At 32.3% G+C, this 12,813-nt stretch overlaps 2 protein-coding genes and 1 non-coding gene across 8 annotated transcripts; 2 read left to right on the top strand and 1 right to left on the bottom strand.

Moving 5' to 3' along the window:
* Positions 1-33: 33 nt before the first annotated feature.
* LOC113860090 (sister chromatid cohesion protein DCC1) lies at positions 34-4,744 on the top strand. Of its 5 annotated transcripts, none has more exons than XM_027492728.1 (6): positions 34-196; positions 270-325; positions 1,379-1,448; positions 2,905-3,077; positions 3,152-4,081; positions 4,163-4,744. In XM_027492728.1, the coding sequence occupies exons 4-6, from the start codon at positions 2,917-2,919 to the stop codon at positions 4,263-4,265; spliced, it is 1,194 nt and encodes a 397-aa protein (XP_027348529.1). In that variant the 5' UTR covers positions 34-196; positions 270-325; positions 1,379-1,448; positions 2,905-2,916; the 3' UTR covers positions 4,266-4,744. The 5 variants fall into 5 exon arrangements, with proteins under 5 accessions (XP_027348529.1, XP_027348528.1, XP_027348530.1 ...); XM_027492727.1 differs by having other exon boundaries at positions 73-196; positions 1,375-1,448; positions 4,163-4,429; XM_027492729.1 differs by lacking the exon at positions 1,379-1,448 and having other exon boundaries at positions 76-196; positions 4,163-4,423.
* A 3,486-nt stretch (positions 4,745-8,230) lies between these two features.
* Positions 8,231-11,881, bottom strand: LOC113860093 (probable diphthine methyl ester synthase). 2 transcript variants are annotated; one of them, XM_027492735.1, is made up of 6 exons: positions 11,017-11,881; positions 10,801-10,925; positions 10,460-10,689; positions 9,927-9,966; positions 9,624-9,715; positions 8,231-8,694 (listed from the first exon to the last, which is right to left on the bottom strand). In XM_027492735.1, the coding sequence occupies exons 1-6, from the start codon at positions 11,164-11,166 to the stop codon at positions 8,507-8,509; spliced, it is 825 nt and encodes a 274-aa protein (XP_027348536.1). In that variant the 5' UTR covers positions 11,167-11,881; the 3' UTR covers positions 8,231-8,506. The 2 variants fall into 2 exon arrangements, with proteins under 2 accessions (XP_027348536.1, XP_027348537.1); XM_027492736.1 differs by having other exon boundaries at positions 8,499-8,717; positions 11,017-11,457.
* Positions 11,882-12,470: 589 nt separating this feature from the next.
* Positions 12,471-12,534, top strand: LOC113860453. Its single transcript, XR_003503904.1, has one exon. It is a non-coding gene; the product is annotated as a small nucleolar RNA snoR101 (small nucleolar RNA).
* The last annotated feature ends 279 nt before the right edge of the window (positions 12,535-12,813 follow it).

Below are 12,813 nucleotides of genomic sequence, written 5' to 3'. Positions count from 1 at the left end.
ATCTATAAAATTATTTGATTAAACAAAAAAAAAACACCCGTTAAACTTAACGATCCTATCAATCCTTGATTTTCGTTTCTTTTCTTTTCCTAGACTTTCTCAGCAACCAAACACCTGGGAAAACTCAATTTCACCATCTCTTGTACGATTTGCACGGCGAACACTGCCAACCTGTCATTTCATGCATCAGTGCTAGGTTTACACCATCACACACTGTTTTCCTCTTGCCGATTTGGGAATTTTTGGCTGAAACAATTTCTATTTTGCAGTTGCGCACAATTTTTCTCCTCTGAACTCCAATATTCTTTTGTACCTCAGTTGCCTTGTGAGACCTCTCTTCTTAATCTACTTCTACTTCTAGGTTTTCCTTAAGTTCTAACGCTATTATCTTTAGAATTTTTAAGTTTTTATTTATTTATTTTTTATATACTTGCTGCAATTTCATTCCAAACGTGTGTGATGAATTTCACTGGGACTGTCAAAGTTGATGTGGTTTTGACATTATGCTCTCTAGTCTCTACCCTTAAGATAATGAGTAACAGTGTGTGTATTCTACAAACAGGTACTTCCACTGATGTTGCGGCTTAGTAGTTCGCGCTTTACTGTATTCCATTACTTGTTTTAAGTAGTGTTTAGTTGGGTAAGCTAGAATTTCAACTTTGGTGAAAACTTAGAAAACCTGAGAAAAATTGGCAATGACTATCGGTTTAGAAGGATGGAAGAACTTTGAGTTAGAATTATTAAAATCAATCAAATCCAATAAAGTTCACGTTGGCAAGTCTAAGCTGAATTGACGGATTCATTTATTTAACATCAAGATTGTTCTTGTCATTGCTTATTTTGTTTTCTAAGCATGTTATACTCTACACTTAATTCTTTGCTAGTTTGCTAACAAACCTTTTTTTAGAGTACTATTGTGCATTCTAGCTTCTATACTTTGCTTAAATTACAAAATTTGTTAGCAGTTTTTTATCACGCAATATCATCTATGTATATAATATTCATAAAGTTGGTGCTGAGTGATTGATGAAAGTATGAACATTTTAATGTGGAAACATGTAAGATAAGAAAATGAGTTTCAATTCTTATCTTTACGTTGATTTATACCTTATGTGTGAGTTCTTCGATTTCCCCTCAATATGAATGGGAGGTTTGGTTATTGGGATCAATAACCTAGTATAACTTGACCCGTATGGATTGTTGGTGATTATTGATATAATAGTAGTATGAGCTATATTGCTCTTCCTTTTAACATTATTATTAATCTTTTATTGGTCTGGATATAGATATATTTTATTGGTGTGCATAAAACTAGTGTTTGGCCTCGTTGGCTTGTCATTTGCCATCTTTGATTTTCATGAATTTGATTGACAGCTAGCTTACAAAGTTTGTCAAAGATATAGAGATGACAACAGCAACTCCCACAACAATTTCAGATTAACTACTCTGTATGTCTATTCTCACGTTTTTTAATCTGTATCGCACAGCACATTAGTTGGTTTTGACTAGCACAGATTAAGATAATTGAAGGAATAATACAGTAATACCTTCTTTGATAATTGAAGGAATAATACATTTGAAATTTTTTTGACCAAACTCAATGATGTCGTGTGATCCAAGTAGCCAACTTCACCTAGTGGAATAAGGTTTGGTTGTTGTTGTTATACCCTTTTCGAAGCAGCCTATTCTGATTTCTGATTCCTTTGGTTTTGGGAGTTGGGAGCTTTATGGGAAAAAAAATGAAAAGAAATTTATTGAAGTGAACAATGTAGACTGATTTAAACTTTGATACTCAGAACTATGATAAATACAACTACTAAATCACACGAGAATGAGGTGTGCTATAGGCATCGATTGACCTATTAGTTGCTATGAAAAAATGGATTTTTCAAAAAAAATTATTGAGTAAGTCTATCTGTACAACTTTAACTAAAGCCACTAGAACTTAGCTTAGTAGTGAGGCGTTTGGATAGTTTGCATAAAACCTTATTCAAACCTTAATGCTACCATGTAAGTTGTTCCAGAAAAAGAGAGGGGGGTTGCTAATGGTTTCTTCTTTCTCTCTTTACTCTTCTTAATCATATTTGAATTATTTTTCTCATTTATGTTTCTGGTGTTCTTCTGATATGACCAGCCACCTTAGGCTAGTTTCCTTTCTCTTTATATCAATTTGTAAAGCTGGGAAATAGTAAAATCAATGATAATATTTATAGAGATATTGAAAGCTTAAACTGCTATACAGCATGAAAGAATTGTTAGTAGTAGTGGGCAAGGTCATTTGAGGAATGGAGATTATATATATGTGATATTATCTTAATATCATACGCATAAAGTTTTAGATAATTTCGATTACAATAGGTATGTTATCTTATAGTTGACATTTTCTTGATTTATGAAGAATGGGTTGCTTCTTAAATTGTATAAAATTTCATAGTCTTGATTTATTCAATGTAAAGGGCTAGATTAACAAATTTCAATGTCCATAATAGTTATTGAATGGAGTGAGTTTACTGAAACTTACTCTTGGAATAAGGGGATCCCCGCCCTATATATATATAGTAGACATGTTTGGTTTAGTTCCTCACCAATATTCTTGAGTACTTAACTTAGCACCAATGTTTTTGTATTAATGAAAATGTGACCTCTTGATCTAGTAGTTTGTACTTTATATGCAATAGCGCTTTATTAAAAGAATATTTACATGTGTTGACTTTTGAACTGTAATTTTGTTAAGAATTATGCAGTATTTCTATAACTAATCACTAGTAGCATCCAGTGATGGAGTAACCAACCTCTATCTATAACATGGATGTAAATTACTGTTCTTTCTTTCCCTAACTTCTGGCTTTGTGTAGTATGTAAAGAAATCTTCTTCTTTTTTCCTAACTAATGCTTCATACTTAGTGAGAGCGAGAAATGGAACCACCACAGGCAGGTTCAAGAGGAGCAGAAGCACTTAAACATTTATCTCCCGGATCATCAATTTCTGTTGCATATCACCCACTTTTTGGACCTTATGATGATCTCGTCCTTCTGGAGATTGATGAGAAACTTCTCCCTGATGTTCTATGCGAAAGGTATTGCAACTCTCTCCCTGCCCTCACCTTCCCCAACTTGTGTTTCAGTTTAACATGATTTCTACTCTATCTAGGGTGGTCTTAAGAGGACAGCCTGATGAAGATGCAGTTCTTTGTACCCAATCAAAAACATATGCTATCAAGTTCGTTGGAACTTCCAATTCTGTTCTGCTTATACCACCTAGGAATCAGTCAGAATTTTATGAAAATCCACAAAAGAATGATAATAATAATGATGATGATGAAGAGAAAGTTGTTGCACCTGTAATCAAAGTTGCACCTGGTAACATGGAGCTTGTAGAGGTAGCCCCCAGACTTGATAAACTTAAATTGCTTCTTTCAGAGAAACCTTACAGTTTCGAGGAGTATGACATGGGAAATTTAAAAGAGAATCAGGAATCTAGAGTAGGATTATATAACTGGAATGATCTTATAGACAATATTCAAGCTAGTGATGAGGAATTAAGGTCTGCACTGCAGGCTCTTTCAGCGCTGGAGATTAATGGATATTGGAGATTAGTGAGCGAGAGTTACATGGACATGATTCTGGGAATGCTTTTGAAAAACTCAGTGTTGAATGACTGGTCACTTGCTGCACTAAATGAAGATGAAGTTGTGAGTACACTGGAATCAGATGGATTTCCTGTGGTACTTGCAAGGCATTGCTTGCATGTATATGGCAAGAAAGTAAACGATAGAATTGGTAGTTGTGTCTGGAAGTTGGATGAGAAGTGGGTATGCATACATTTTGCAAGAGAAATCCTGAGAGGAGGTAAGAGGAAGTTAGAGAGTTTCATGGATGAATGGAAGCAGAAGACACCAGATGGAATGCAGCCCACTTTTGATTTTGTGGAAGGAGAGGTATTAACGGAGAGAGTTGGAGTTGAGACATGGGTTTATGCCTTCAGTGTTTCTTCTTTGCCTTCCAGTCCAGCTGAACGTTTCTCCATTCTTTTCAGAGAGAGGCCAAAATGGGAATGGAAAGATCTGCAACCTTATATCAGGTGTACATCTCATAATTATTTTTACTTAAACAATGTCATCTTTTTTTTACATTTGAATTAACCCCTTTTTGGATGTTTCAGGGATCTGAATATACCAGGTCTCTCTTCAGAAGGTCTGCTACTCAAATACACTCGAAGGACACAACCATCACCTGATACAGAACCAGTTTTTAGTGCAAGATAATATGTACTTGTGTATCTTTCAGTCCCCCTTACTTCGGATTAACCATGTCTAGTACCTACATGTAAAAGTTTAGAATTATCTTGTATTTGCACTTCTGGTTATTTTCAAGCATATTCATATACATGTGCGACTATATAAAATCTAGATTTATTACAATACCTACTATTTAAGGCGCGCTTAGCAGAAGTAACTCATGCTAGAGTGATAAGCTTTATGTCTTCCCTTCCATATTTGAAGATTACTCATCGCTTTTAAAAGAATGTAGATCGACCAAAATACTGAGACTTGAAAGAGAATTGGTGAAGGTACAAGCTTTGACGTCAGAAATGGATTGCCTCGTGTATTTGCTTTTACAGATTTCCTTCACTTGTGTTGTTTTCCCAACTCCTCATCGCTTATATCATCATCAATATGAGCCAAACTGCCTATTTGATGGAAAACCCTGCTCCGGGTAACACAAGTAATTAAGATATATTATTACAAGTTATCGTCCTTGAAACTGTAATTAAGATATATTTGTGGTACCTGCTGTTGCTGAAATTATGTTAGTTGTTGATTGCTTTGAGTCCCTAGTGTTGACAAATAAAATATAAACCTTGTTGATTAGTGCCTGTTTGGAAAACTTTCATAATCAATCCTGAGAATTGAAAAATTATCACTTTTGTCAAACTAACGTAAGAAAGTGTGCACAACCTTCTATGAGAGTTTATCTTTATTGTAAAGAGGAAAATTTGCAACATTTCCTAACACGTTTTTTTTAATATATTCTTAACTATTTGTTAAAATTTATTAAAAATTATAACGTATATTAATTTATAAATGAGAAAGAGTGTAATTCACATCATTTATATAACTTTTAATAAATTTTAGTTAATAGTTAGAAATTTATTAGAGTATTTTGCTAGAATCTCTCATGGCAAATCAAGTTTAGCTTTTTAGCAAATAAGTTATTTTCTAGTGTATATCAATTTTTAGCATAAAATGAGCGATGGTGGTATTTTAGGCCCGAACTAAAAATCATGTTACATGGTAGTAATTATTTTTCACGTTAAAGAGAATCGTTTTATCTGTGTATAAACAAGTTCTTAGTTTCTCTTGGTTGATAGCTTAGTGGTAAAGCTAGAGGACATGGATGTAAAGACCAAAGGTTCAAACCTTGTCATATGTAGAAACTACAACCCTATTCCCCTCCCTAAAACAAAAAAATAAAAAAAAAAGTTTTGTTGACCTCCTCTCTTAGGAATGAATATAAACAATTAATAATAAAATTTTATTAAAAAATATTTGTTCTACTTTTATAACTTTAATAAAATAAGATAAATGAGCAATTTTTTTCAAAAAAAATTATTTATAAATATTTAAACTCATCCCTAAAAGTTGGGGTTACCAAAAAATAAAATAAAAATCCATTATATTAAGTTAGTATATCAAGAGTTTCATGGTTTTTTAGTTTTTGGTCACTTGGAGAGGAAAAGGAAAGGTAATATGAATATTTTCAAGACTCAAGATTTAAACCATGGTCATCTTGCATATAGCCCTAGTTCTCACCACTTAAATTATAATACAAGGTTATCAAGAGTCCAATTAAGCAGTCACATGTATTTTGCAATATTCGAACTGGGCAAAACAGCCCATAGAGTAAGCTAGATCACAAAGCGGTCTAAGCCACTTGATTTAACAGTAGTCGAAATTTTAATAAAATTGGAAGTACATAAGCTGGCTATAATAATCCACAGGACTTTGTGAGCTTTCTGTCCCTACGAACTTCACCCTGTTTAGGTAATTTTAAGCCATATGAATCAAGACTAAAAGAGATTGGCAGGACTGATTTGATAGGTCAAGTGATAATGCATAATAAAACAAAGCTTGACCAAAAAAAAAAACAACAACAAAGAAATGAATTACTAATGAAGATTTTGCTAAGCAAAATTAGGAAATGCAACATATATAGTTGTGAACAAAAATATTTATGAAACAATGTGTATAAAGCAAAAACATATATCCTTATTATTTAATTAGATAATAAAAGATGTCAAAAGTTTACTTTTGAAATTTGATTTTTTTACACAAATGAAAAATATATTTTTAAGACCATAATATTTTAATTTTATATTATACGTTTCGTGTGTAAGATTAGTAAGTTAATTGTTTTTCGACATTGTAACTATATTTACTGTATATGAAAAATGTGACTTAATTGATTTAATATATAAAAGATTCTATAAAATAATAAAAAAATTCTATAAGTTATATATATTGTATGCATAAATTTTGTTATCTAATTATTTCTAATTAATAAATTTAATTAACCTAATAAAATGTATAAAATAAAAGTAAACTGAGTTTTTTTTTTGTGAGTGAAAAACTAAAATAAACAAATTTCATAACAGAAAATAACTAAAATATGCTTTATAAGGATTCATTTAAAGACAGAAGAGAAGATTTCAAAATTTTAAAGATTGAATAAGCTCTCAAACTCATCTTAGTAAGATTGTCTGGAATGGTATTGATATAATCAATAAAGTGAGAGTGAAATATTTAAATGAATTTTGTTAAAATATAACATTTTTTTAGATATTTAAAAAAAATTATTAGTATATGTTTAACTTTTGTTTATTTTAAAACATTTTTATGAATAACAATAACTAAAATAAGAGTATTTTCTAACATGGATTTAAAGTTAGAATAAACCATAATAATTCATTTAAATAAAAATTAAACGTATAAATTGAGAGATGAAATTATTAGTATAATTATACTTTTGATTCTTAGTTTAGACTATGTGTAGTTTTGATTTCTTAGCTTTGTTTGAGTCAATTCTCTTAATTTTTAAAATTATCAAATTTAGTTTCTCTATTAATTTTTTTCTATTTAAAATACTAAAATTATTATTGTTATAAAAATTATAAATAATTTAATTAATTTTTAAAACCTTATTAAAATCACAACCACCAATCTGTACCCCCTACTTTTTAATGTGAGGTATCCTTTTATTTTAAGCAAAACTTATGTTTAAGAGTTAGATATCATACAATATTTTTTTTATACGAGGACTTATACCATAAATTTGATTATAAAATATGTCTAAAAGAACATCGATAAACTACACTGAGAAGCTTTATTGAAAAAAGTTGAAAAAACTTACAACAGCTATAAACTATTTTCATAAATTCTTTCAATCACTCCATTAGTATATCTTACTAATTTTCATGCAATAAAGCCCTTAGTTGTAACTTTGTCATCCCTTATGATCAAATTCTTCCAAATGAATGCATGAAATTCGTTTAAAATGATAATGGGTAAATAAAAAATCTTACTAAACAATGCCTTAAGATACTAAGTAAAAAATTAAAAATCATATTAAATATATATTAAAAGTTATAATAAATGTGCATTTAATAAGCTTCTTAATAGAAAAAAAAATTCCTCTTTTGATTCCACACCATTTTGGTTGACATTTACCTTAAATAACTCCATTCATTTGCAGATCATTGTCATACTCCATTCATGACTAGTAAATCTCTTACCCCTAGGGTAAAACATTACCTGCAAAACATTCTGTATCAAATGAATTGTTTTATTTGAAGTGCTCTAGACAAGGTCATATTTACTTCAAGGTATAATATAATATTCTCAATGACATTCTTGAGTAAGTTAAAATATATATTTGGTTAAATTTGAATGTTCCTATAAATAAATTTTAAAATTGGGGCGGGAGGGGGTGTTAGAAAATAACTTCCCATATTTCCGTGGTAATACAACATTCCTGCGTCCCATAATAGAAATCAAAATCAACTAGAACAAGATAATATTACTTTCCCAGGAATATACAATACCTAAGAATAATTTTTCAAAGCTTGCAACAAACACACGCTGTGTACTCGGGGAAAAAAAAAAAAACCCTCACACTTTCAAGTGCAAAGCTGAGCTTCCATTCAGAAGCAGCATGGACAACAATCTTACCAAAGCCACTTCTTTAAAGGTTATTTAGATCTAAATCTTTTTTAGTAGTCTCACTAGAAGGATCTGCCGATTAGAAAAATGTTTTGATCGTTCAGTAGTATCACCAAACTAAAACCCTCTACGCCATAATTCAGCCCTAATGAATGCTAACTTTTGGCTCTATTTGGAAACCAAAAAGTTTATACAAAAAGAACAAAATAAATATAAGGGCTCCTATAACACAAATAAACAAGTTTTTTTTGCTGAATTAAACTGGTTCTGCTGTCTTAATGTTGTATCTACGTCCTGCATCTGTAGAAGTCCAGCATTTCTTCCTCCAAGGGATGGGTCTTGCCTGTTATAACTAGGCAATGCAAAGGTGCTCCAAAATCAATCAACTGCAACTGCCTCATTGTTCCAGCTACTATCAACTGATCTTCACTTCCAAGCCGAGCAAACCCAACACACTCAGTATCCTCAGTATAGGCTGCAAGGCAATGAGGGGAAAGGCTACTTTTAATTAGATAGCTATATTTCTGATGAGAAAAAATAGGAAGTCCGTACGAGAAGAATATAAACTCTTACCACAGTGAAGATTGGCTCCTAATGAGCAAATTCTACAATGGCACACAGGGAAACAAATACAGAAATGACTGATCTATAACAAAAGCTAAAACAATCTAATGAAAACCAAGCATTTTAATGTGCCAAAAATCTAAAACTGGTGACTATGTTAGGGTAAAAGGACAAAATTAGGATACAATCAATGGTTTTGTAAGACTAAGACAATAGCTAATTTTAAAATGGATACATATATTTGACAATAATTTCTCTAGCTTCAAACTAGTTATAACTTGTAGCAGTTCATCAACACAACTCAGTATATCCTAGAGAGTAGATTACAAAAATAAAATTTGGGAAGCTTAAAAGAACTGATGTCTCTGAGAATGGATTCAAGCTTAAATAATACTATCTCCGGATCTCTGGTGTCTGAAGATATGCTAGACCAAACAAAAAGAGCCAACTGGAAGTAAGAAGATGCTCCAAAAAAGAAAAAGCAATCTTCAAGATAATCACGTGTTTTGACTTCTATGTCAATTTAATTTATATATTAAGCAGCTACAAAGTGCAAAGGATAAATGAATTTGGTTGAGAAAATCAGTAATAATTTGTTTGAAAGCAGCAGTGAAACTTTAACAAACAATAAAGACACATCATTTTGCTATTTGCTTTCAGTGGGAGGAACTCACACTGTTTGATAGCACAATATTTTTAAAATAGCACAAAATAAGCTTATTATAATGTTTCCGGCAAATAAAGTACAACCCAGATCAAATTTCGAAGGTTTATATCTCTGAATATTAGTACAATCAAGAAGCAAATAATATGCACTTGGAAATTTATGCAGTAGCTCACCAGGTTCTTCACGGACTTGCACAATCTCCAAGAGTTGCTCAATGGCTGTATTTACCGTCATATATTTGGGTGGTTCATAGGTTTTTTTCCCTCTGAAATGACCAAATTTAAAAGATAAATAAGAACAAAGAATGGGGCATAGGCAGATATGAAGAAAAGCATGCAAGAATAATTCACCCAAAGCCATGATACAGGTCAGAAGACTCATAACATAAGAATCATTGCCAGAGCACTTCAGTGACTAACGGATTAAACAACTATTTAGCAACAAAAAAATGACCAGATGGCAGAAAGAAAACCAACCTGCACAAAGATTCTAGTGTGGGCTCCTTCACCCGAATATCTGTGTAACCATGCCAAAGTGGAAATCATATTAGCTTTCTCAAGAAACATAAAGGAAGAACTATACTAGTCAAAAAAGAAAGATTTTCTCTAATATTGTCATCAATTTCAGGTGGTACAATCACTTGACATTTATGGAAATAAAATAACAATTTTTATGACTAACTGTTTTTTAGATATTTACATGATAATACACTTTTGGTATTCCATGCCAAAATGTAGAAGATAATAAATTTAGTGAAAAAGTTTTGAGTGAACTGATCAGTATATGCAAGAAGCATTTATAACATACTCACACTACTTCATTCAAGAATCTAATACATGCTGCACCAGACCAATGCATTCCAGCAAGATAGTAAGTATATGAATTCGTTAGGTTCAATAAATGTGATGACCCATGTTAGATTTATTTTTTTAAATAAAAGTGGATGTGATACGAGCACAAAAATTTATAGCACGGGCAGTAATATAAACCACAAATAACAGATAGTAACCTAACAAGCAAAGCGTGTGCAGTCCGATCATTCGGTTTTGTTGAATCTTTTCATAGAAGCTATCAGGCCTCCATGTCTCTGTAAAGAATGGTATGGAAACAGTCTCCCCATAACGATATAGCTGTAGACCACAAATTCCAATTGCATTCATCACAGATGTATTGTGTACTATTTTGACATCAATTCCCATCTTCTTTGCTCGAACAACAAGGTCAGTGTGAGTAGTAGCCCTAAGAAAAAATATAAAATCAATTCATTAATATTAAGCAAGAGCATTTGATCAACAAAGCAATGTAAACTTTGAATAGAGAGAAAAGCAAGGAAGTAGGGGTATAGCATACCCAAAAGGGTCCCCAACAACTAGGAAAGCAACATGGGCATCATGAGCCTCAGAAAGAATTTCATGGGCTTTTTCTTCTACCATTTCTCTGTCAGCAAGAGTAATGGGTTTACCGTATAGCTTTTCCTAATGATTATAAAAACAGAAGTAAAAAGTGAAAATTGAAGAAGGAAATAATAATAGAAAAGTAAAGGAAAGGTGGATAGATAGATGATACCAAGTTGGAGAGGCCATCAGTGGAGAGACCAAAGCAAAGGAGGGAAGTGTAAGCTTCCATGTAAACCTTTTCACATTTTTTCACAGCTTCCAAACCTTTGAGAGTGATATCTTGCTCGTCACCCAATCCTAAACCAATTATGTATAACATTTCTGTTCTCCACTCTTTGATATTTGCTTCTGAAATCACAAAAACCACACTCCTTCCTCCTAATTAATTCCCCACTTATTTTTTCTTTTCTATTCACCAAAACCCTCACTCTCAACCCTACACACACACGTTCAGGAGCTTGCAGCCACGATCATCATTTTCTCTCTTCTACACTTCAGCAGAACAAAAAAGATATATTTACAAAGGTTAACACATGATTGTGTAGGACTCTCTCTTGGTGTCTGAAACTTATGTTACCACAGTACTAAGCACAGAACCATAGAACACGAGCCTATGATTAAAAGTAACAAAGAAAAATAGAGTAAATTGTAGTAATGCAAGAATTCAAATGGAGTCACTGAACGCTCTGAAATTAAAAACAAGGCAATAACAGATCCAACAAGAGTAGGAAGAAAGAGCAGAAATAGACAGATAATGGAGGATAACACAGCAGCGAACGGAGATGGTGGCCGGAGATAACGCGGCGGTGGTGGCGGCGGCGAGATAGGGTCTCTCAGCTTTGATTTCAACAACGACATGAGTCTTTGCTAAATTCAGTGGTTTTCTTTACACATCGAGCTTCACTTTCTCGGCCCAAGGCCCAACCCAACATTTGTCTTACTATACAAAGTCTATATTTGGGTTGGACCAAAAAAAAAAAAAACCTTTTTTTACTCTGTTTGTTAAAGAGAATTAAAACAGGAAGAGTTGATTAAAAAAAAAATTTGAGTTCTAATTGGGTTTTCCTTAATGGCTTGGGGTGTGTTTGGTGATACGTTAAATTCATTGAAACGTAAATCCATTTCAACCTTATAACTTTTACTTTAAAATATAATTTAACCTAATTTTATTAGGTTTCAAAATATACACGGTAAGTTCAAAGAACATGATGTCAAAAAGTCCAATTAACCCAGTCCTAGCCCTGGCCTAAATGGGTTAGGACCAAAAAGCCCAATAAATTAAAAGTCCTATGGGCTAAAAAGCCCACTAGGCTAGGGTTAAGGCTAGTGCTTCAAGGGCCAAAATTTTTTAATAATTGCAAGTTTTTAACTTAATTATTAACCACATTTGTGCCAATTTATTTATGTTAATTGACAGGAAATTAGAATCTTTTGCCCAACTACCCTTCAAGTGTCGTATACCATGTATATTTCTTTTGTATATTCTCGACTTCAATTTATTAATCACACTTGTTAATGTCTCTTGATTTTGTCACAATTGTTTGGATATACGTGTTCTGTATTATTTCAACTGAAATTATTTTTGTAAACTAAAATGAAAGTGCAAAGATAGTGCATATGATGGTTTTACACTTGATCTCTGAACTTCAGGTAAGTTCACATGTTGATAAGTTCATTCACTGATGCTCTTTCTTTGCACCTAATCATGAATTTGCCTTAAGGGCAGAAAAATATTTAATGAGGGTTAAGTATTGGGGACATAATTTTAAAAGACAATCATAGATTTAAAGTTATTGTTAAAAGGCATGCTTCTGCCTCTCATTCATAGTAGTCAATCCCAGATCACGGCGCAGAGCAGTCAACCTCAAAAACGCTATAGCGAGAATAGCGGTAGCAGGATGACTGCTATTCTGAAGTTTTAGTACACACACATACATGCTGAAAAATATAAAATTAATATACAAAT

Source organism: Abrus precatorius, unplaced genomic scaffold (assembly GCF_003935025.1).
Source record: "Abrus precatorius isolate BTA unplaced genomic scaffold, Abrus_2018 Scaffold2, whole genome shotgun sequence".
In the NCBI taxonomy this organism is placed as follows: Eukaryota; Viridiplantae; Streptophyta; class Magnoliopsida; order Fabales; family Fabaceae; genus Abrus; species Abrus precatorius.
Note: the sequence above shows the minus strand (reverse complement) of the source record. Positions and strands in the feature narration are given on the sequence as shown.